We start from the raw sequence: 25,034 nt of genomic DNA, 5'->3' as shown, positions 1-25,034 counted from the left end.
GATTGTGCATGTGCTAGCTATGTCGAACCATTTCCTTCGATAGCTTGACGCGACCGAACAGAAGAGCGTGCTGCACGTGGCATGTTGACTTCGCATACATTGTCAGTGGTAGAACAGTAAACGTAGCACTTCTTGTTCAAAAATAACTTATTTAGCCGTATTGAGTATGTCTGTCCTGATGCCTTAGCAAAATCAAGCAGCTTTTTCCTAGACTGGCGCTTTGCTCGGCAGAAATCTTCGCCCACAGATACCCCGGTGGATTTCAGATTAGATTTTAGTGCCAGAATTTTATCCTTTAGTTTTGAGCAAGAAAATTTCATTATAATCGGGCGAGTCTTATTAGCAGTATACGAGCCAAGTCGGTGGGCTCTACATACCATATTCTCGGGGACCTCAAACTTAAGATGATGAGATAAAAATTCGCACACCAATTTTTCGGACTGCGCCCATGTTTCTGACGGAGTGTCAGAAATACCATAAAATATTAAGTTAACCCGGCGGGAGCGATCTTCTAGATCATCGAGATGTGTCAGGAGGGAGGCATTTTCAGTTTTAACGGCGTGAGCTACAACTGCAGGTATGTCAGCTGACGATGGGTTAAGCTCAAGTGATTCAACAAGCGATTCAACTCTCGTTAATCTAGTGGTTAAATCGGACACTTGATTAGTTAATTGAGCTTGCTTTTCCTTTAATTCGGCGAGACCACTCATTACCTCTGTGTGTCGTGAATCTATTTTTGCTGAAAGGGCAGAAATGGCTGCAAGAAGTTCTTTGTACTGCGCGTCAGTTGCGGGTCCCGGATTAAGTTCAACGTCACCAGATAGGATGAGTAGCCTTGCAACAAACGCACATTCACACAGTGAGGCAAAAAATACACTTGGGCACGGGAAAAGCAGCAGACAGACGTTACTCGTACGTTTAGAGTAAAGAGACGGAGCTTCACAGACCTGCATGAAGAAGCAAAAAGGGTTTAGCGGCGACTGCATGGTTGCCACTATCCCGTGCCCACTGAAAGTGGCCGGACGAAGGCAGCTACTTAAGTAGAGCCAGAAGGGAGATGTTGCTCCTGGCGGCTGTGAATCCGTGTGCAAAGGTATGAAGATGGCTCCCTGGATTACTTGCTGGCACCAAAGATCTTGACTTGCGTCAGATAGCAGGACTGGCAACGGTGTCAGTGAGTCATTATAGATGAGCACTGGTGAAACCGCACATGCGCAGGTCGAGGGATAAAGCCATACTCCAAGGAGCACGATGAACTGCATGAAGAAGCAAAAAGGGTTTAGCGGCGACTGCATGGTTGCCGCTATCCCGTGCCCGCGGTTGCGGGCAAACAGGATAAATTTAAGTTCAAGGTAGGGTACGGTACACTTCTGCTATTTCTCAAAAATAAACACCATGCAAATTTGTCGAGCAGAAAACTTACGCAGGGCTTGTAGAAGCAGAGCCACATTAAAGTGCACCAGACTACGGAAGCGGGCACACGTCAAATCAACACTTCTGTGGTAGCTTTGCGGCTCGAGGTTGTGGGTTTGGTTCTCACCGTGGGAGCCGCATTTGGTGTTAACAGTGCAAAACATAAAAGGTACACGAGACAAGAAGACGACGGCGCTTGTGGTGTCACCTTCTTGTCTCATGTCCCTTCTACATTTTGCGCTGTTAACACCAGGATGGAAAATGAACAAGCCCAAGCTGCTATTCTAGCCGCATTTGGACTGGGACGAAATAAAAAAACCAATTGTGCACTTAAATTGAGGAACACGTTAAAGAACACCATGGTGTTAAGATAAATCCGGAGTCCGCCACTACGGCATGCCGCATACCGTATTTATTCGCGTATAACCCGCACCAAAATGTGAAAAAACGCGGTTAGAAAGTGGGGGTGCGGGTTATCTGCGAATTTTTTCCTTGGGAGGGGGGGGGGGGGGGGTTGGCTTCACCGCAATGTGCGGCGGCCTCCCCGTGTAGTCCGCCTTCCCGTCGTCATCGACGCTTGTCAAGCCGATGAAGGGCCAACGAAAGGCCAGCATTGTTGAGCCTCGCGTTAGGCGCTGTTTAGTGTACTTACCCCAGTTTGCACTGTTTGCCTGCTTTGTTTTGGCATCATGAGTGCGACTCGACGGCAGCGTTTCACAGCGAAAGAGAAGCTAAAGATTATAGCCGCTGCCGAAGAAATCGGCAACAGAGCTGCTGCAAGACAGCATGACGTCGACGAGTCGTGCATTCGCGACTGGAGGAAGAAAAAAGAGAGTCTCGAAGCAACGAACCGGGACAGGCGAGCGTTTCGGGGTCCGAAGACTGGCGCGTACCCCCACCTCGAGACGCAGCTTGCGAAGTTCATTGAGGAGCAGAGAAGTCGTGGCCACGCTGTTTCGACTGAGATGGCGCAAATGGAAGCCCTGAAGTTGGCCCGGGAATTGAACATTCCACGTGAGTTTCGTGCAAGCCGTGGATGGCTTCAGCGCTTCATGCGAAGACATGGATTTTCTATGCGGCGGCGAACAACCATGTGCCAGCGGCTTCCTGAAGCCTACGAGGAAAAGTTGTTGAACTTTCAACGATATGTGATCGCACTTCGCAAGACGCTACCTAGCATTCCACTGCCCCCAGGAATCGTTGTGCGTGCGGAAGAAAATTCGTGGATGAACAGTGGCCTAGTCGGTGACTGGCTTCGAGTAATCTGGGAGCGAAGACCAGTTGCCTTGCTGGCACGCCGGTCGATGCTCGTACTAGATTCCTTCAGAGGCCACTGCACTGATGCGGTGAAGGCTCGCCTTGCCGAGACCAGCACCGACCTCGTCATAATACCTGGCGGCATGACGTCCATGCTACAGCCACTCGACGTGTGCCTGAACAAGCCGTTCAAGGCACACGTGAAGCGGCTGTATGCCCAGTGGATGGCCGACGGCATTTACGCCCTCACACCGACGGGACGCGTGCGAAGGCCTGATATTCCATTGCTGTGCCAGTGGATCGTGGATGCGTGGAAAGCGATACCGGCCGATTTGGTGCGCAAAAGCTTTAAAAAATGTGCGATCAGTAATAGTTTGGATGGTGCCGAGGACGACTACGTCTTTGAGAGTGGCGATGAAGCCTCGGATGGCAGTAGTGAGAGCGGCGACGATTAAGAATCGGATAACCAGTGACGTGGTGGCGGTCGTTTGAATAAATGTTCTGAAAACGAAATGATCACTGAGTGTGAGTTGCATCTTTCAGTTGCATCTTTCTAGCGCTCATTTTTTTTTTCAGGTAAACGTGCGGGTTATACGCGAGTTTTTTTTTTTTTTTTTCCGCCGAGTTCAAAGTTAGGGGTGCGGGTTATACGCAGGGGCGGGTTATACGCGGGTAAATACGGTAATTTGATAGCTGTTGCAGTCAACTGTTGCAAGTCAGCGCCTGTGTGTACCACGTGTTTCTGTGTTCTCGTCTTTTTGTGTGCTTTAAATTTCACCATGTCATACCAACACGCGCAAAATGCTATGTTACTGATTGCCTAAGCAGCCACAGCATTTTTCACAAATGTCAATAAAAGCTGCACTTAACCCTATTCCTACGGCGCCTGGGATCCACAGATTTCTTTGCTTTAAATATTCTCATTTACTAAGGTGTAAGGGACCAGAAGGGGATTCGCTGGCGAATTAGGATTGTTGGGTGTTTTAAGCGAAGCCCTATTGATATAGTCAAACTGGACATCTTTGTAGCTGTGTTAATATTTATTGCTATGTGTCCTTAACTGCCAAAGCATTGATGCCACTGTTTCACGTCGAGATGCCAGAACATTCGAAAGTGCTTTTGTTTCAATCAATCAATCAATCTTTATTTTCATTCTGTCAATGATACAGAAAGAAGGACTGTGACAAAAAGCTGTTTGTCAGAACAGCTTGACTAGGTCACAGCCCCATAGAAAAATTTCGGAGCGGTAACAGCACTACTGTACAACAAAACATTTCATAAAGCGACGCTTTCTTTGACTCTATCTTCCATTTTCCCACCACTTCAGCTGTCGTGCAGAGTAGCTCACATGCAGGGCAGCACTCTCATCTTTAATACCCCTATAGGCGTGCAGGTTCGTTGTTGTCAATTTTTCTTTGTGCTTCCATAAATGTCATGCTATCGTCCTACAATCGTCACACTGCAGTGATTGTTCCGTCGTTGCCATTCTGTTGTAGTCATTCCAGTGTTGTCATGCTGTCGTCGTCATACATTCATAGCCATGTTGTTGTGGTCAGGTCATCGTCATTTCAGCTTAGTCATTCTCTTGTCGTCGTCATATGGTCATAATCATGCTGTGTGGTCCTTTCATCGTCGTCATTCTGTTATAGCCATACCATTGTCGTGATGCCGCTGCCATCATGCATTTGTCGTCATGCAATCGTGATCCTTCCAGCGTCGTCATCTTGGTGCCGTCTAGCCGTTGTCACCATACAGTCGTCATATATTCAGCATCATCAATTTATTTTCGTCCTACCGTCGCCTCGTGCCGTGCCGTCGTCATGCTAGCTTCCTGATACAGTTCTTGTCCTGCCGTCATTGTCATTCCAACACCGTCACTCCTTCAGGATTCCAGCTGTCATCCCATTACCATCATGCCATCATTGCCATTGCATTCGTGAATATGTCATTTGGTTATTCCATTGTCGTCATTCTGTGATATTCATACCAGCATCGCCGTGCCGCCGTACTCGCAGTCATCAACATGGTATTTTCGTCATTGCGTCATAGTCATGCAGCCATCGCCAGGCCACTGTCATCATATGGGCATCATCCTTCCAGCGCCATCATCACGTTCTCGTCGCACCGTCGTCGTCCTTCATCATTGTCATCTCGTTGCTGTCATTCCAACACCCTCCTACTATCGTTGTCCTGCCACCGTCGCCATTCCTCCATCATTCCATCCTTATCATTGCCTCGTTATTCCATCATTACCGTTCCATCATCACTTTCTCATAGGCATTCGAGTGTCGTCATGCATTGTTGCCGTGTTGTCATTATTCGGTTGTAGTCGTTCTGTCGTTGCAATAGAGTCATCGTCGTGCTGTCGTGGCCATTCCATCGGCGTTATTCAGGTTTTGTTGTACCATTTTTGTCATACCGTCATCGTCATTACTTCAGCATCATGCAGGGATCCACATGTTTTTGTTGTTATTATCACTATCATAATTAAGTGAAATTTCCTGAACAAGATGTGAATAATGTGCAACAGTTTTAATGTGCAAAAGTATTCTTCTCCATCTTGACAGATGCAACAGGCACGGGCATTCTTTTCTTTGAGTTCTACCGAATCTTCTGCACTGTGAAAGAAGCGAATGGTGGGACGCACCTCTTTTGGATGTTTGAGAATGTTGTTGCCATGCCACGGGAGTACCGACGTATCATTTCACGCTTCTTCCAGGTGAGTGCAATGCGGACACTTTCGTAACGCAGTTTGTCGACAGATGTACTAGAAAGTGCTGCAAGTATTATGACAGCTGCAGAATGAGTGCCTTCATTCTGTCTGGCTGGAATAGGTAGTATTTCATTTGCATCGTGCTTCGCAACAGTTGCTGTGTCCGTCATCTTCCTAGGTAGGAGACACTAGGTGGCACTGTTTTGAGAATTGAAGCAAACTTTGCCACTTTGCTACTCTGGCCTCAGAAAGGCAATAATCGCTTTCATCGACCAGTAATTCCTGAACAGCAATCTTCACTGTTCTGCCATGAATTAACGAACTCGTGTACTCTTCTGAAATCTAAACATACGCCGAGCGTCCTTTCGCAGCGACGTACGTTACGGACCTGAGCTAAGTTCCATGAGGGGTCGCAGGGGAAAAACCGAAGATGCTACTCTAGGGCTCTTCGTCTAAATTCATAATAAAGCTCTTGCATGCAACTATTGGGCACTGTCGTTGCCATGGTTAATTGGCTTATTTGAGCAATCGCTTGTGGAGCGATTGCTCCACAAGCGATGTGTTCTAACTTTGAGAACCATTTATCACCTTGAAGAGACTGCGGTAGGTCTTACGCTTGAGGCAACAGGAAGCCATCAATGACAATGGCCTGGTTAGGTGCACGCAGATCCACATACATTCGAATGACTTCATTGTGTTTGCGAACAACAATGGGGGGCACCAATTCTGATGACGACAGACGTTCTATGATGTCTTGTAATAAGTTCTCTATTTCCTCTTTGACTGGTTCTCGCAATGTGAAAGGGAGCCGTCGGAGCTTTAAGCGTTGGGGTGGGACTGCGGAACATATGTGAACCTGATGGGTGGCACGGTGTGCGAGGCCAAGGCCAGGAGTAAACAGGTGTTCAAAACGATTGAACCTAGCTGGTGGGTGGCCCACCATACCCGATGTGGTGGATTTTTGCGACGTGTTAGATGGCACAGGTGGTAACTCATGGAGAACCTTGGGCAGGGGCAATGCACTCGAAGGACACCAGGATTTCAACAGGACTGGCTGGGGGGTGGTGCCGCATCATTGAAGGCTGTCGCCTGTGAGAGTCATGTTCAGTTGGTGGGTTGCATCAGTGCCAAGGAGGGATCGTCCATAGTTTACAATGTAGAACAGTATCTCAGCAGTGCGATTTCTGAATGTTACCAGAGCTTGAAAATACCCGAGAAGTGGAATGATAGTGGCTGCATAGTCTTTCAGCATTTTGGGGGGAGCTACTGCTCTGGAATCACACACCTTAGGCTCGACAAAGTACCGTGTGAACAACTCTTTAGACTGAATGGAAACCGAGGAGTCAATGCCCACATATAGGGGTAAATGCTTTCCGTTCACCTCAACGGCATAAAATCCCAGATTCCGGGCAACCAGTTGTGGCTGGTTGTCTGACAGGGCCATCAACTGGACACAATCTGAAGGACGAGGTCAGAAATGACTGGGTGAGCTGGAGGCTTGCTGGTGCCATGTCGGTGGTGACCACGCGAAGGTGCTACTACAACACCATGGCGAAATGTCCACTGTTTGAACACTGGTAGCAAACCATGCCACGCGCGGGACAGTTCTGAGTAGTAGCATGCTGAAAGCCACAGTTTAAAGCCAATTGAACAATGAGGTGGCCAGCTGTAATGTTGACACATCAACAAAGGTCCGGTCAGTTGACAAGGCCAGGGTTTGGTAGAAGACGTGAAAATATGCGGCAAAGGACAGTGCTGCCCCATACTTTGATAGAGTGATGTGTTCAGCTGTACCAGCACTTCGGGTTCATATTCGCGGAGGCAGCGCTGGACGCGCTCAGCATCTTTCATGATCGTCATGGCCTTCTCGAACATAAATGTGGGCTCTTCAACAAGCAAACATTCGCGAAGCCGCGTAGAGGTCAATCCATTGTGTACCTAATTGTTGGAGGTGCAGCTGCTCCTTCAGGTCACCAAAATCACACTGCTTTGTAGTGTCTTGCAATTTGAAGAGAAAATCCTGAGGGATGCCCCGCCTTGCACTAGGTTCTGAAACGAGAGTCGTGCTGTGGATAGTATATCCGGAGGACTGAACTTGGCAGTTAGCGTTTTTACCAATATGCAGTCCTTGGCCAACCCTACCATTTCCGATGCCGCGGTGAGTGTACTGTGCCAAGAAGTGTCTTCAACAATGTGGCTTCGTGTTTTGCGGAAAAACTGTCCCCGCCAGCAGTGAGCAGACATGTTTCAAAATCTTAGAGTCCATGGTACTGTAGGTGTTCCCGGATGGTTCCAAAATAAGGGGGGCTCTCATATCAAGGTTGGTCATGTTGGGGCTTGCATGGCTGTGCGTTGTGTACACGACCGTGCGTTTTGCTGAGCTTCCTGGGGGCGTGGTTGGTGATGTGTGATGCGATAAGCGGCGATGCTCTGAGGCCGAACTGGGGGCTGCTTCGGCTGACTGTGTTCGTTGCAATGGAGATGGGCCGAACGGGTATCGCCGCAATTGTTGTTGCCGATGAACTGCTTCATGCCTGCTGGCTGCAGTTGATGAGCTGCGGAAAGTGGAAGGCATCCAGGACACATGTCGGCTGTGCCATTGTAGTGTTTTCGAAGGGAGGCAACGAGCACTGTCGGTGGCTCTGAAAGAATGACACACACACACCAGTGTCACACCACGCCCAACTTAGCCCTCGGCTGCAGCAAGGGTGTTTCTACCATATTTACTCGCATAACGATCGCAATTGCGTAATGATCGCACCCCTGAATTTTGTCGTCAGAATTCGATTTTTAAAATTTCCAGGGTAATGATCGCACCCCGATCTTGCCGCAGCGATATGTCATGTGCCAAGTCTAGCTTGTAATGATCGCGCTTACCATCTGTCGAATGCTACGCGAACGACTCTTGAAGACAAACCAAGTGGTCTGCACGCACCAAACATTCTTAAGCAGATGTCCCATTTCATTCCTTTCATCACTTTCTGCACTTACATGACAAAAAAAACAAAAAGTTACAACCAAGCTTGCCTTTATTATGTGTAGGCTTTATAATGGTTGCGGTCAACAACAACAACAAAAAAGGCTCCTTTCGATTCTTCTCGTCTGCACTCGTGGACACGCAACAAATCGCGAGGGGCAATGATAGCAGCCATGTTTACACTGATACGTTAGAAGTGTACCCTATTCATACGCCGACGCTTGTAACACAGCTAAGATATTAGCCCACCCTTAGCGGAAACATGCCGTATTAGGATAGTAGTGAAGACAAATACCTTAGTTTCCGCAGCATGCTCGCCATGTTTTTCTATGTCACTGGCAGCTAAGCGCGCCCATCAGTTTGTGTCCCCTCAAAGTGGACATGGCTATGTTATTGCTGCAAACTTTGCCGATATTAACGATATTATTCATTACTGATACAAAAGAAACAGTTTCAATGCATGTAATGTACTTCCGAGAAGAAAAAAAATCGCGTTCGGCGCGTTCGGCTTGCTCCGCTGACTGCCATTTTTGTTTTGGTGTCCCGCACTACATACAGTGGCAGCCGCCTATTTGTTGACCTGTCATCATCCCGCAGCAAACCGGGATGAAAAAAAAAAAAAAATTCTTTTTGTGGGAAATTTAACCCGCGTAATGATCGCACCCCTGAATTTGCGTCAATTTTTTTTTACAAAAAAGTGTGATTATGCAATAAATACGGTATATCTACTGCGGGGCGTCCTTGGGACCATCCAACAGAACAAAGCGCTAAAATAGAATATACAACACTAACTCATCTAGTTGACGCAGCCCAAGAAGTTAAGTCAGTACATGTGTCAGTGACTGCTTGGCCGATACATCTGCTGCTCTAGCCTTCTGGGTTACGCCGTCAACGTCTCCAGTTAAATTGCGATGCACGATTCACACAAGTCAGACACACCCACTGTTGTCTTTTATTAGTAGAGAAGTTTTTCAAGTTTGTTTTTGTAACCCCCGAACATTTCACTGTATGATACCGATTGTTGTATTCGGCACATGTGAGGCTTTGCAAATCATCAGCAATCACTTTCATGCAAGCAAAGGTTTTATTCTCGAAAGGCATGGTGGTTGCACGGTCGCCGTTATCCGCCATGTTGACTCTGATTGGCTGTCGAGAGCTCGCATCCCTTGAAAATTGTGCTGGCAAACGGAAGTTTAGCAAAACGCAATTTTACGTTTTCATCAAGATGATGAAACGTGACGTGAGCTGCAAATTTTATTCACTGATGCATTTTTTTGCTCCTTGGCAGCTATATTGCAACGTTTGCACTTCAGAAAGAAAGTGAGCAGTTGCATACAGAAGCCAGTAAAATGCATCTACAATTTCGCGAATACGTGGTGGCGATCGAAGATAGGCGCCATGTCAGCTTGCTGATTGGCTGAAGGAATGTGCCGTGGGGAGCGTCACAGGAAGGGCTGTTTGATAAACGTCGATTTGATGTTGTGTGACGTTGCGCTGGGCCGCAATTGCAGAGGTTTTCCGCCATAGTTTGTGGTGCGACGAGCCGCGCAAATTATGCTAATGAGCAGCCATATGCAATGGCTCCTGAGAGAAATGCGTATCGCCGCATTTTTCCCCATCATTTGGCCGCGTTATTTAAAAGACTGATTACCTGGAAAAAATAAGCGCTTATCATGCAGGACTATTAGTATAAAATATTGCTTCACTTACGCATTTGCGATGGTCTCAATAATAAAAGTGTTCCAGGCGACGTCCCGTTATGTCTTTTCGTACTGCGCCCATTGGGCATTGTTAGCCTATTTTCCCCGTGGTAGAGAAAAAAGTTAAGTGCTTATGGAATCATTTTAGAACAACAAAAGGGACCTAAAACTACATTTGGCACATACCTGGTGAAGATACCACTTCACACACACCTTTTTTAGGAATGTAGACTTACTGTAGGAGGCATTAACAAATACTTGCCCATGCATCTACGTCAATGATTATTCAATGTTTAAGGAGAATCACAATAGCGATCTGCTAGGTGCATATTAAGCATGCACGTAGAAAGCCATGATTCATGAGTGCAATGTAGGTTTCTTTGCCTGTACTCGTTTCGAAAGAATGACTGTGTGGCTTTGGGTATGGATGTCTTTAGCCGTAAATATGGAGATGACTAGCAAAACAAAACAAGCAAATTGGTGTTTGTTCTAATTTTCAGTGTCAGCCAACACTCCTGGATGCTTGCTGCTTCTCGCCGCAGGCCAGGGCTCGGCTCTTCTGGGGCAATATTCCTGGAATGTATGCGTGAGTACCGTCTCTTGCTCATTCAAAGCTTGCCGAAAAACTAGCCAACACTGAAAATCTCATTCTATCAATCTGTTAACAGTTAATTCTCTTCGAGTTCCTTGTTTTTGCATGTATCATCCGATCACCGCTGAATATTCTGGAAGCCTTTGCAGAAGATGACATGTTCATGCCACTCATGGTTAACATTATGAATGCCATGAAGACGTGTCAAGTTTTCATTACCACTTATGGTAGTAAAGAGAAGTGTGGCCTGTCACAAGCTGCGAGTGTTTATTTTGGCACATAATAATCAGTGACACACCTCAAAGTCATCATCATTATTTGCCTTTGTATGGCCACTATTGGATGGAGACTTTTCCCAGCGATTTGTGGTTATCACTGTCTTGTGCCAGCTGACCCTATTTGATGTATGCAGACTTCCAAATTTCAGAACGGAGCCATACGTCTGGGTGCAATGCCACACTTCTCATCGACTCCGCAAATATTGGTCTGATGTAGTTGATGGTGCAGTCAATCAAAATACGGCATCTGTGACATGGCTGTATGTGGCCTAAAATATTTGCTGTACATAGCCTAAAATATGCTATATTTGTATTAAAACTATGAAGGTGACATATCAGGTGAGCTATTACCATAAAAGGTAAGCTATGATACACTAAATGATAAACTAAAAATTGAGCGCCAGTAGCACTACTGCCTAACTGCCGCCCTTAGACACAAGGGCGGGAAGGCACATGCTTTAACGAGTAGTACTGTCACAGCAGCAGCCGCTATTAAGAGGTTGTGCTGCGATCCCCTGGACTGATGACCTGCAATATCCTAACATCAAGTAAAAAGCGTAAAACCTATTTAATCTTAAGAAATGGGTCTGTTCGAAGGAACATTGCTGGGTGAAGAGGAATGTGATGTGATGTCTATAGGCTAAAGGGAAAGCACTTTTTACATTGAGGTTCTGCTTTCTGACATTGTATAAAAACATGGGGGACTGTCAGTCTCTCACCCCAGCTACACGTTGGAGGGTCACTTCCAGCCAGCAAAATATTGTGAGTACTGTATATATACCCTATCCTGAGTCGGCATAATAGGACACTGGTTTGTTACGTTTTTGTTGTGTAGGGCCAAAATGCTAACTGTGACGTGGTAATATGGAATTTATTAAGAGTTTCAGTGTCCCACACATGTTGCCTCATTTTTTTTGTGTATGTCATGCTTCAGACTTATGGCAGGAACAGCTATTAAAGAATTAATAGGTTTTGTTATTGATGTGGCAATTTGGTAAACAGGCATATTACCCTCGATTCCTCTATGGCCAGGCAGCCAGCATATTAATATATATTAGGTTGTTTTGATGAGATGCCTGTATAATAGGCAGAATTAATTAGAGATCAGTAAATACAGGATTTTTATTCTTTTGTGTGAACAATAATGCTTTAACGATGCTTAATGAATCGGTGAACGTAATTGCCTTCTGTACTTTTGTTTGCTGCCGTGTAGATGCTTGTTTCTGTGTGCAGGACGTCATATTACGAACAGGATGGATCGACTGCAGCATAAGAAACACCAACATGCGACTTTGATGCATCAGTACAAAATTCAGGACACGAGTATTTCACTTGAAGTTCCCGGAAATGCATGCCAATGGGTGTAACTCAGGAGCACACTTTATGACTTCTACAAAGGATGTGTCACATTCTGCAGGCTGCTATTTCCGTGGTGGTAGCAGCTACACTGGGGCCATTAGGCAGTGTTTGAGGATTGGGACACCAATTTCTTCACTAAGTTTTCTGACGTGCATTGAAAAAAACTCCTTTCCTAATGGTCGATTATAGAATAACGTAGCACATGTCATGTTAACGGATGTGTACCAAGGATGGCTAGGGTTATGCTTTACTTTGAAGAAGTATGTGAAACTGGTGTATGTTCTTTGCAGGTGAAGAGACCCTTCATTCGATTCAACGTATAGACTTTGAATAGGGCATGTTCTCAAGGTGCCTGTGCACAGGCGCATACCTAAGTGGTGGTCGGGATCCAGCATCATGTGTGTACTTGGCGGGGCAGAGTGATAAACCACGGCTCCATAATCCAAGTGTGTTCAAACAAGGCTCTTGTACAAGTTCAGTAAACAATTCCTGTCACTGTGCCTTGTTGTGTAAGATAAAATTCTTAGTAAGTATATTGTTTTTAAGCATTTCGCCTTGAGATATTTGATGTGCGGAATTAAGGTCAGTTTTCATCTAGCACGATGCCTAGAATCTTGTGCTGCTTATTTACAGGTATTCATTGCCCGTGCAGTTGAATGCTGGGATCCGGAACCAGCCCTCCTTTTCTTGAGAAAAGAAGACAGCAACTTTTCTGAGGGTTAAATTTGAATCCATTTCCGTTTGGCCATTTAGACACTTTATTCAGGCAATGCTGTACTTGTTACGTATACTGTGAGGTTACAAGATTGAAAAGCTAATTGCACATCTTCTACATAGAATAGAGAATGGTTGGAGGTAGCGACGTGTGGACTGAGGTCATAACAATGAAGAGGGTGCAGCTGAGCACGCCTCTTTGAGGTACACTAGTTTCTTGTGCAGATGGGCGCGACAGTACACTGCCAATTCTGACTCGGAATGTGTGGTTGGACAAGTAGCTTTCTGTATTATTAAGCATGTTCTCTCGAATGTGCATCTTTGACAGGTCTTGCGATGTCCCGTAGCACCACATCGCGTCATACGCCTTTTCAATATTGAGTAATATTGATAAGAAGTACTGCTTGTGGACAAATGCATCCCGGTTATTGGCCTCGATGTGCACAAGATGGCCTTTTCTAGACAGGCCTTGCCAAAGCCACATTGAAATGGGTCAAGCATTTTATCGAGGAAATTTAGGAGAGGCGATTCATGATTTTTTTTCAAAAAGTTTACAAGGTGCATAAGCGCTCTAGGCCAGTAACTAGGCACCGACGAAGAATCTTTGCGGGGCTTGAACATTGGGGTAAGAACAGCCTTCTTCTATTTAGATAACAGATACCCAGCAGCACAGATAGTATTCAAAAGTGTCAGTAGTGTAATTTATGTGTCTGGGTGCAGGTGTGCCATCATGTCATACATGACTCTGTCAGGCCCCAGTACAGAGCTTTGACATGCACTAAAGGAAGCTCTAAGCTTGGCAATACTGAAAGGATGATTATAAGGCCCACTTGGTCTGCATTGACAGTTGAGTGGCTTCTGTTCTACTATATTTTTGTATTTATGAAAAAACTGAATAGTGGATCGAGCTAGACATGCGCTCGAAGTGTTCACCAAGAGCGACAGCCTGACCTTCCAATTTGTTTCCTTCTTCATCCACCAGAGGCAACGGGTAGATTTGTTGCCCTTTAAGACTTCATAGTCTGTGTCACTGTTTTCCTTTCTGTGTTTACGAATTAAGGCATCATTGTATATTTTCACCACTTCCTTCTGCTGTGCCTACTAGGCCTTGAAAGCATGTATAATAAATAAATAAATAAATAAATAAATAAATAAATAAATAAATAAACCTCTCCCAGCTTGCCCGCCTAGTTTGCCATCACGTCCGCCTTCCCTGTGATTTAATGTGTGTTGAAATCTATCATATTTTCGGCTGTTGGGGATTGACAGAGTATGCCCCATGCTTTATTTCGTTTCTTGCTCGCCTGCTTGCAGTCTTCATTCCACCAAGGCACTCGTCTTTTGTACAAGCTACCGCTTGTTTGTGGAATGCATTCTTTGGCTGCATCAATGATAAAAGAGGTAAAATACGCTATTGCGTCGTGTATGGTAAATTATCTGATAAAAGTCCGTGATTAAAAAGTGGATTCTTTAAAAAGTTTCCCATCGGCAGGGGCTAGTTTCCACCTAGGGACATGCGAAGGGGAGTCATGTCGTGTTACTATGATTAGAGTCACTGGAAAGTGGCCACTTCCGAATGGATTTTTGAGAATTTCCTTTCTAAGTTAGAAAACGGGGAGGCAGAGCCAATCGATAAGTCTATTGATGAATATGAATTATGATAAAGATTATAATGGGTTGGCTTCTCCTTATTGAAGAGGCATGCACCGGAGCTTACTAGAAAGTTTTCTATGAATCGACCTGGCGTGTCGCATCGTGAGTCTCCCCACGTCGTGCTGTTAGCTTTACCCACAAGTATGTAGGGTTCCGGAAGCTGATCGATGAGGTTATAGAAGCCTATTTTTCCGAGATGACAATTTGGATCCTTATAAATGGAGAATACGGTTACCAGCTTACTGAAAAGAATTGCCCGAACTGACACTGCTTCAAGGGCTGTCTGAAGGGTGACATGTGGACAAGCTTCAGACTTGTCTGCAACTATTGCTGCTCCGCCAGACTTCAGCGCAGTCTTTTCGAAAGATGTTGTAGTGACGAAGGAAGTTTGTGTATCAGATGTGTTTTCAAATGTTTCTCTTGTACACACAGCAGCTTTGGATTAAATTGATGTAATTCTTTGATGTCATCGAGGTTGTGGAGAAGACCTCCGACGTTCCTATGTAAAAACTCTTCATACTTGGTAGCCCCGAGCGATCCATGGCGTCTAACAAATGCAAGAAAGGGTATTTGCAGCGCACGTGGCCGTTAATTGACTGCCACCACATGCATGTTAGATGGGACTCCTGTAGCAACGCAGTTGCCCTGTAGCTGCCGTTGACAGGTGGTGCTTCACTTTTTGACAGTAAATTTAATTTTTTGTGTGTGACTGCCCGGGATGGGGTTCACAAAGTTCAGGCTGTGGTTTACTTTCTCCCAATGCAGATTGAGGCTCGCCCCGTTAGGAGCCACTAAATCTGCGATACCGTTCTATGCGGCCTATTAGTCACAGGGAATAATGGTCCCTGGTTGGACATTGGCTGCAATAATGGGGCCTAGCGTCGCCGCGTCGCGTCGGTCGACCTTGAAAAGTCGCAGCTCCCCGGTGGTCGCGCAGACATGCTGAAGACCCATGGTCCGCAGCCTGCAACAGCGCCGTAATTTTGTCGGCTCCGCGGAACGTTGTCACCATCATCAGGTGGGCTCGACTGTATTCTCGCTTGTCGCGAAGAAGGCACTCGTCAATTTGCACTATCTTCCCGGGGCCACCGAGTGGACGTCACGGCACCAGCTCGTTCCGCACGACCTCACGGGCGTCGTTGGGCTCCGACGGAGGAGACAAGTCGCCGGTCATTTCCCGCAACAGCCACACGTCCACGCTTTTGCTCACGCAGTGGGTGAGCCAAATCACTTGTCGCCTGGAGAGGTGGCCGTTCGGACGGCCGAGGTAGTCCGTGTTGGTGAATTAACTTCCTTCGACTCTCTGCTCGTGCAACAAAGCGATACCGCGTAGCTGCGGCACCTGCTTTCGGCACCTGTGGCACCGGAAGGCAGCCTGGCGCCCATTCTGAGTGCACCTTGGATGGAGCACCTTCAATGAGCAAGCGATGAATTCTGTCGTTGGGTAGCGCGCTCTTATTCGCAATGTATCGCTGTCGCACCGCGCACACAGATAAACTGGTACATTTTCACTGGGCCGAGTCACTACGGACCCTAGAACACGTACCGTACCGCCATGTTGCAGCTAAAACCCCTCCATCCACGCGCCACCGCGTCGGCGGAAATATGGATGGAGGGGCTTTAGTTGCAGCAACAGCCGTTGCTCCCGTCTCTGTGGATAGAGTGTCGTTTGTAGATGGTAAAACGGCGGCCTTAATAGCCTTCGTCACGGCCCGGCTAGAGAGGCGACGCGCGCGCTCTTTCTTACGGCCTGCGCGCCCGTCGAGGGAACAAAAGGGTGTGTTCTTGATGGCCGCGCTCGCTGAATGGAGGCACGTCGACCCAGCCCTACCTCTTCTCAGTAGGCGCCTCGCCTCCAGAATGGACGGACAGGGTTCACCGCACGTGTTTTGGAGGTACCGCGAACATTCACCGGACATCAGTGCAGACATTCGCTGCTGCCAAGTTCTACCAAGTAAGTATAGTGGTCTTGGGACGTCATTTGTATAGTTTCCTCAATCGATTGCTGATTGCGTTGTTGAGATTTTTCAGGGTGGTTCGTGTTAAATTGGTGCGCGTGGAATCCGAATAGTGTACTGCTGCGTGCCCTTCTGCCGCTCGCGCTCTGGGAAATGCCCAGGCGTGTCATGTCATCAGTTTCCAAGTGACGGAGAATGGTGCGCCAAATGGCAAAAAAAAAAAAAAGTTGCAAGGAAGGATCTAATTAAACTATCAACGATAAGTCGCTGTCTACGGTCGTGTGTATCCAGCACTTTCTTTCGACCGATTACACTCCAGAGTGCCGCGTCAAGAAACTTTTGCCTGGCGCTGTCCCCACGGTTTTCGAAGGCTATCCGATCTACCTGGCGCCTCCCGCAAAATTCCTTGCAAAGACCCTGCTGCTCGGAGTGTTCCTGCTCCAAAACAAACCAAGCTGAGCCGTTTGAATCGCTGCCTGTGGAATGTCACCTCTCGGACTGCCTCTATGAGCACACTAAGTATCAGTGCGCAAACTACAAACAACGATGGCCATGCAGAGAGCAAGCCGATACTTCGCTGTGATCTCCAAAGCTTCGCTCTCAAGTTTCGTATCACCGTTCTAAGAGCCAGAAGCTACTGGAAAATCTCGCGACGGAAGAACAACGCACCGTATTCTATCGCAAAAGCAAACATCGTGCTTCGGTCGGGAGAATCGTGGCGGACTCACAGAATGGAGACAAAAAAGCCGTATTCCTGCTCCATCAAGTGGAGCGATACGGAAAGCAACATCTGACGTATCCTGAAGAGGTTATTCGAGAATGCATCATATAGCGATTTCTCTCACCGAAGGGTTATGATCACGCTTGAACGTCAAGGCTCCTGAATTTGCCAGCAAAATGCACGCTCCAAAAATACATGCGCCCATGTCCGACCACGTCCGGAATGAGTGCTGCGATGCGAGCAAGACTGGTTCACGAGGCTTCACTTCTGAGCAGCAGGCAACATATGTTTCATTAATTGTTGAGGAAGCCAGCATAAAGCCGAAATGCATCTATTACCGGAAAGGAGATTATGCAAAAAAAGAGGTGAGGCGTGCAGACAGGACATAAGAGTAGAGAAGTGGACAACACGAACGGCGACTATCAACTGAAGGGAGCACTGAGGCGAAAAAAGAAAGAATACACAAAACTCATCTGCGCAAGCTCAGGAATGGTATCGCCACGTGGCAGTCGGGTACATGTGTCGGTCTACGTGAGAGATAACTGTTAAGGCACTTAATCTCTTCCTTATGTAAGGTAATCGAAGGCTGACTCACGCACGCACTTCCACCTTTATAGATACCATGCCTCTACCATAAGATGCGTATCTTCATTCCTATGCCTGTACAATATCGCGCATTCATCTAACTCTGGCGTGCAGTTACAATCTTGGCAATGCAAGGAAATATTAGAAAGATTAGATTAGAAATTATCGCCTTCTAATCTTTCCCATATCTATAAAGGTGGGAGTGCGTGCGTGAGTCAGCCTTCGAGTACCTTACTTAAGGAAGAGATTAAGTGCCTTAACAGTTCTCTCACGTAGACCGACACATGTACCCGACTGGCACGTGGTGATACCATTCCTGAGCTTGCGCAGATGAGTTTTGTGTCTTCTTTCTCTTTTTTCGCCTCAGTGCTCCCTTCAGTTGATAGTCGGCGTTCGTGTTGTCCACTTCTCTACTCTTGTGTCCTGTCTGCACGCCTCACATCTTTTTTTATGCATAATGAATCCTTACCAACTAGCTCAACTTTCTGTCGTTCTAAGGAAAGGAGATGCCGTGTTCAGTCTTAAGGACAGACCCAACAGCAGCACGTCGAACACGCAGGGAATTTTAGTGAACAAGGTTTTGTGTGTTGTTATGTGCGGCACTAACAGCCAATATAAAATGCCCTGCTCTTATTTCGCTATGCAGCTAGTGGAAAAGACCTTTTCCAATGGACGAAAGAAGTGATTGCCGCAGTCGAGTCGTGTGGATTCGTCATCGTTCGAATTGTGACCGACAACTATTGGCGAACGCGACGGTGTTCAAGCACATGGACAATCGCTCCTTGCGTACGGTTGTGACGCATCCGCGTGACCCCGAGCGGGTCACCTTCCTTAGCTTTGACCCGTGTCATGTGATAAAAAATATCCGAAGTCAGTTCCTTGAAAGGCAGCTCATGGATGGCTGTGACCTTATGACTGGTGCATACGTGCAGAAGCTGTACGAGTATCAGAAGCTGACGATTCAAACTCACTCGAAACCTAACAAGGAAACATCTATCCATCGAGTTCGGAAAAGCAAAATGTGCTGCGTGCTGTTCAAGTGTTCTCTCACCGCAGGTTTGTGCGGCGCTGCATCTGCAGGAGAATTACCGTGGAGATAGGGCCCTATATGATTTTAAAGAAGTGAGTGCCACCATTCGTTTTCTGAAAACGTTAAAGGAATGGTTTGACATACATGATACATCCTATGCAGGAAGTGACTACAAGGCACTGATCTGTAATACGAACGATCATCGTTTGCTGTGGATATAGAAAACCGAGTTCATTGTATACATAAGGAATGTGAAGTCATGTTCAGTCGCCTCAGGCAACGGCGCACTCACAGGTGAGACAGTTCAAGCCTTGCTCTTCACAACGTCAGTCCACTGTGGAAACAACACGCAAGCTTGCTGCAGAAAGGCGTCAGTTATGTGCTGACGAAGAAATTAAATAGCGATCCAATTGAGGCACTTCTTGGAAGAATTTTACAAATGTACAGCGGCAACGATCAACTGGATGCCAGGGCCGTTACAGCTGCCTTTGATCTGATTGTGGAGGCCAAGTCGTTAAGCCCGAAGGAAGCGTGGTAGTGATGCTGAACAAGTAGCTGCCACACTGTCTGAAAAGTTTCACGACGAGCTGGAAGAACTAAGGGAATGTCAAGCCGCTACACCAAGGTCAGTGACTTACTCGGGCTTGTCATATGTTGGTGGCTACATTGCTACGTTAAAAACAGATTTCGGTTGCGAGTCCTGCGAAAGGCTTGTAACAAGGCTTGCAAGGCCAAGACGAGCGGATTATGCTACCCAAGGCCAGAGTTTCTTGCTCTTTTGAACAGTGTAGTGAATTTTTGTGAGCGCGTGGCAGAGGACTTGATAGAACGAATACGCTTGAAATTCTTCAACTACTCGAGAGCCTTCAGCTCGAACACGCGCCAATACTAAGCTGCCCAGAGTGTGTCGACGACAGCCACGCAAAGCGATCAACGGCTTTAAATGCCGAAAAATTCATGCGAATACTGTACTTCTTATCAACCACGCAAGCGAAATCACCGACGCGCAAGATAAGCCCTCCAAATATGTGCACAAGCCGTCCAGGAAGTTCGTCAGACTATGACCTTGACACGTATGAACTCGTGATCTTTGACGAGGTAGAAAATATCCCACTACAGACTACTTGTTTATGCAGTCTTCAATGCCTCTTCTGAGTGATAATTTTTAATCAAAGTTTGTACCAAACTGCTGAAATCAATGTTAGAAATGCAGCATGTGTTATTCAATAAAAAGTATGCTGAAGAGTAATTCGCATCATTTGCGTCTTATCCTTTGTGTTGAAAAAAAAATAGGAAGACCGCATATTGCGTACGCACGGCCTAAGAACAAACTGTGATCACCATTGTTTCAAAATAAGTTAAATAAACATTATATATAGATGTATGTGCGTGTGTGAATGTATGATATATAATGGGAATCTGATCGCTCAAACAGTTTTGCTGGCTAATCCGCCACCACATGAATGGTTCTTAGCGAGCTTTTTTTTTATTTGCAGCACACCCATGCCTCATCCGTTGGTGCATATTTGTTCCGGCAGGCAGGTGACCATACTTACACTGCGAACAGCGCTGGATTAGGGGGGGGGGGGGGCTAAGGGGGCTGCAGCCCAGGGCCTCACCTCGGACAGTAGAAGGGGGCCCATTTATTCTGACCTGCTTAGTATATTGTTACGTTTCGCCTACAACGCGCGGTAATGCCGGCGCGGATGCAACGGACGCCGGGGCTTTGTTCAAAGCAGCGGACATTTTGGCCCGTTCGACGCCGCCGCAACGCCTACCCGCCAAGCGTGTCCAGGCGTGTTTCAGTGCCACGTGTCTTCGTGTGTGCGTGTGTGTGTGTGTGCCCTCGCTTGTCAAAGCGCGGCAGCCGGGGAGCAGAGTTCCCCGAATGAGGAGCCTGGAGGTCTCTCGGCTCAACCGTTCGCGCCGTCGTGTGGGCGGGTTGGCGATGCGTCACTGCACTCGGTTCAGCAGGTCTCTCGGCTCGACCGTGCGCGCCGTCGTGGGCTCATGCTCCGCCGTCCCGTGACCTTCATCCCGTGACCTTCATCCCGTGACCTTCCCTTTTGGACCGCGACGCCGAGAGTATAAGAGCAGCTGCCCCCGGACGCCAGGAGAGAGGCTCCGATTTGTACTGTTGAGTTACGTGCTCTCCCGTCTCTCCACTTCGGTCGACCTGACCGGCCGCTCTTTTGCTATGTTAGAATAAACAAGTTGTTCTGTTACCAGTCTTCTCATGCTTTGCCGGGACCTTCAGATGCTTCCAGTGCCCCAGGCCGCCAGGCCAACGCTACCCTTGGGGCTTGCGACCCATTGGCAATAACGGGCGTCAGCACCGAGACCCCAACAACTCGTGCCAGCGGTGCGATTCCAACATCTGGTTGCCAGCGGTGAGATCGCGACAACGGAGGCCAGCAGCGAAGAGATGCGGTTGAATGTATGCTGAGCAGCTCAACGACCATCCGGGAGCAGTGCAACGAGCCCTGTGTGATGACTGGTTGCCTGCAGCGGAACGACTGCGCTGAAGTCTTGGCTGCGAGGTTTGGTGAGTGCGGGACTTTCTTCTTCTGAGTTTTGCCAGGCTTTTGTTAGTGTTAGAAACAGAGCTGGTAATTGTGGTTGTCGTTGCTACCGGGTTAGTTTGCGGCAAGACAATAGTAGGCAGTAGAGAAAGCAGCATTCAGAGCAGCCATGGATTTGAAGTCGTTGCGCAAACCGAAATTGCTGGAGCTTGCGAGAGAGTTGGGTCTGGATGTCTCAGACAAACTCAGAAAACCAGATACTGGAGAGGAAATTCCCGATGCGGGAAAGTTAGTCGAGCTTCCGGGACTAGGCTCAGTGACGAACAGGAAAGACACCGATCAAGTCATTAGTGACTTAATAAGTAAAGCATCGCTGTCGCCTGAGCAGAAAACCGAACTACACCAGCTCTTACAAGAGTTTCAAGGTCTGTTCTCTGAGAGGCCTGGTAGGACTTCTGTCCTTACTCATGACATAGAACTTACCTCCCCAGAGCCAGTACGATCCAAGGCGTACCGGGTGTCACCCCGCCAGAGCGATATTATGGAGGCTGAGGTAAAGAAAATGCTACAGCTCGGTGTTATTGAAGCGGGTGAGAGTGATTATACCTCCCCTTTGATTTTAGTTGAGGTACCGGGCAAGGAACCTCGTCCTTGCGTCGACTACCGCAGGCTTAATTCCATCACTAAGGATCAAATTTATCCGATCCCTAACATCGAGGAGCGCCTTGAGAGAGTGAGTAGCGCTCAGTTTATTTCCACCCTAGATCTTGTCAGGGGTTATTGGCAGGTTCCACTTACAGAAGAGGCTAGTAGGTATGCGGCATTCATTTCACCAATGGGGACATTCCGTCCTAAAGTTTTGAGTTTTGGTTTGAAGAACGCGCCATACTGCTTTTCAAGCCTCATGGATAAAGTGTTGCGGGGACAGCAAGAATTCGCTTTACCGTATCTAGACGACGTAGCGATATTCTCCGCATCCTGGCCTGAACATATGGCGCACTTGCGGGCAGTGCTAACCCGCCTGCGCGATGCGGGCTTGACAGTCAAGGCTCCCAAGTGCCAGTTAGCACAGGCCGAGGTTGTCTACCTCGGACACGTGATTGGTCGGGGTCGTCGCCGCCCCTCTGAAATAAAGGTGGCCGCTGTGCGAGACTTCCCGCAACCGCGCACGAAGACCGATATTCGGTCGTTCTTAGGTGTCGCCGGCTACTATCAGAGGTACATCCCCAGGTACTCTGATATCGCGGCTCCCTTGACGGATGCTCTAAGAAAGACAGAGCCGCAAACAGTCGTCTGGGATGAGACGAAGGAAAGAGCTTTTGGCGCCCTAAAGAGCGCCCTAACAAGCCAGCCTGTGCTACGATCGCCCGATTACACAAAAGGGTTCGTTGTTCAGTGTGATGCTAGTGAGCGAGGCATGGGCGTTGTACTGTGCCAACGGGAAAATGGAGAAGTAGAACACCCCGTCCTGTATGCTAGTCGTAAGCTGACCAGTCGTGAGCAGGCGTATAGCGCCACCGAGAAAGAGTGTGCGTGTATCGTGTGGGCCGTTCAGAAATTGTCATGTTACCTAGCCGGCTCGAGGTTTATCATTGAAACGGATCACTGCCCTCTCCAATGGCTGCAGACCATCTCTCCCAAAAATGGCCGCCTCCTGCGCTGGAGCCTCGCTTTGCAACAATATTCCTTTGAGGTGCGTTACAAAAAGGGGAGTCTCAACGGTAACGCCGATGGCTTAAGTCGAAGCCCCTAACGTGGGAATCAGCCTCAAAATTGCTTGTTACTGATGTTTTTCTTCCTGAGGCAGGATTTTTTTTAACTTATTGCTTTTGTGTAGTGTTTCAAAGTGATGATGTGCTTTCTAGTGCAATTTTCCGATTTGTGGACGCGTTCTGAGTGCTGCTAAACTACTGTAAGGAACTAGGCAGCAGTATAAAAGGGGAAAGAGCCTGGCAGGGCTTAGTGAGGGTTGTGCCGTGCTTGCTAACTGAGCGGTTGACTTTCGGCGTAGTTCTAACGCTTGCCGGAAACGAGAACAAAAATGTCAACTCTCCCGAAGTCACTTTGCAGTGTCCTGTGTGCACCTGAACGTGAGAACGAGGCCTTCGCTGTGCGCTGCGCTCAAGAAACGCCAAAGGACGCCCGACTACGGTTATGAGCATCATCGAGCGACATCCCTCCGGACAGCGGATGCAGTCCCCTGACCATCGGGATCTCCTTCCCCCGGCGGGGCGGTCTGTTACGTTTCGCCTACAACGCGCGGTAATGCCGGCGCGGATGCAACGGACGCCGGGGCTTTGTTCAAAGCAGCGGACATTTTGGCCCGTTCGACGCCGCCGCAACGCCTACCCGCCAAGCGTGTCCAGGCGTGTTTCAGTGCCACGTGTCTTCGTGTGTGCGTGTGTGTGTGTGTGCCCTCGCTTGTCAAAGCGCGGCAGCCGGGGAGCGGAGTTCCCCGAATGAGGAGCCTGGAGGTCTCTCGGCTCAACCGTTCGCGCCGTCGTGTGGGCGGGTTGGCGATGCGTCACTGCACTCGGTTCAGCAGGTCTCTCGGCTCGACCGTGCGCGCCGTCGTGGGCTCATGCTCCGCCGTCCCGTGACCTTCATCCCGTGACCTTCATCCCGTGACCTTCCCTTTTGGACCGCGACGCCGAGAGTATAAGAGCAGCTGCCCCCGGACGCCAGGAGAGAGGCTCCGATTTGTACTGTTGAGTTACGTGCTCTCCCGTCTCTCCACTTCGGTCGACCTGACCGGCCGCTCTTTTGCTATGTTAGAATAAACAAGTTGTTCTGTTACCAGTCTTCTCATGCTTTGCCGGGACCTTCAGATGCTTCCAGTGCCCCAGGCCGCCAGGCCAACGCTACCCTTGGGGCTTGCGACCCATTGGCAATAACGGGCGTCAGCACCGAGACCCCAACAACTCGTGCCAGCGGTGCGATTCCAACAATATGGAACCATGGGCAACGGAACTTCGAGCGACATGTATGAAGCGAGAAAACCAGAACGAGCAGACGGGGCCCCCAGCCTAATGTAACAGCATTCGTTTACCCTGATAATTTGGGGAGAGCTTGTCGAGCTGCAAAAACGGGAATCCCCCGGCGGGGCCCTCTTTCTTACGAAGCGAGGTGCGTTTGCTTAGAAGAGTTTTCGTGGTTTCCTGTCAGTCAGTCCGTCTGTCCAGTGCTGGCTGGAGAGGAGGGGCAAGGGGGAAACACCTAAAACATGTAATGTGGGATGAGGATAGTTCAGCACAATGCGTTGGCGGGCTAGTTGGTGCGAATCCATGAATACTTTGTTTTGTCTCTGTCGTTTTGCGCTAAACAAAGTATTCGTGGGATGAGGACCTTAATTATCTTGACCCTCGTCACCACCACGCCACCCTCCACCTCTCAAATAGTTCCGCCGCTGTCTTCATAGAAAGGATGTGCTGCAGTACCCAACTGTGCCTCCCATTCGACTTTTCTTTACCGTGATGGTAATTTGGGCGGGGGAGGATGAATCCGATAGTAGATGATGATGAGTCTGATGGCAGAGTCTAGGCAGGAAAGGAAAGACGTCACA

General features: G+C 48.0%; 1 protein-coding gene across 1 annotated transcript in view; it reads left to right on the top strand.

Moving 5' to 3' along the window:
• Positions 1-25,034, top strand: part of LOC126516650 (DNA (cytosine-5)-methyltransferase 3C-like) — a 362,078-nt gene that overhangs the window by 233,925 nt on the left and 103,119 nt on the right. Inside the window, exons 12-13 of the mRNA XM_072285857.1 lie at positions 5,238-5,389; positions 10,561-10,646. Of these exons, the coding sequence (XP_072141958.1) occupies positions 5,238-5,389; positions 10,561-10,646 (238 nt within the window). The remainder of the gene's footprint in view (positions 1-5,237; positions 5,390-10,560; positions 10,647-25,034) is intronic.

This window comes from Dermacentor andersoni, chromosome 1, assembly GCF_023375885.2.
Source record: "Dermacentor andersoni chromosome 1, qqDerAnde1_hic_scaffold, whole genome shotgun sequence".
Taxonomy (NCBI): domain Eukaryota; kingdom Metazoa; phylum Arthropoda; class Arachnida; order Ixodida; family Ixodidae; genus Dermacentor; species Dermacentor andersoni.
Note: the sequence above shows the minus strand (reverse complement) of the source record. Positions and strands in the feature narration are given on the sequence as shown.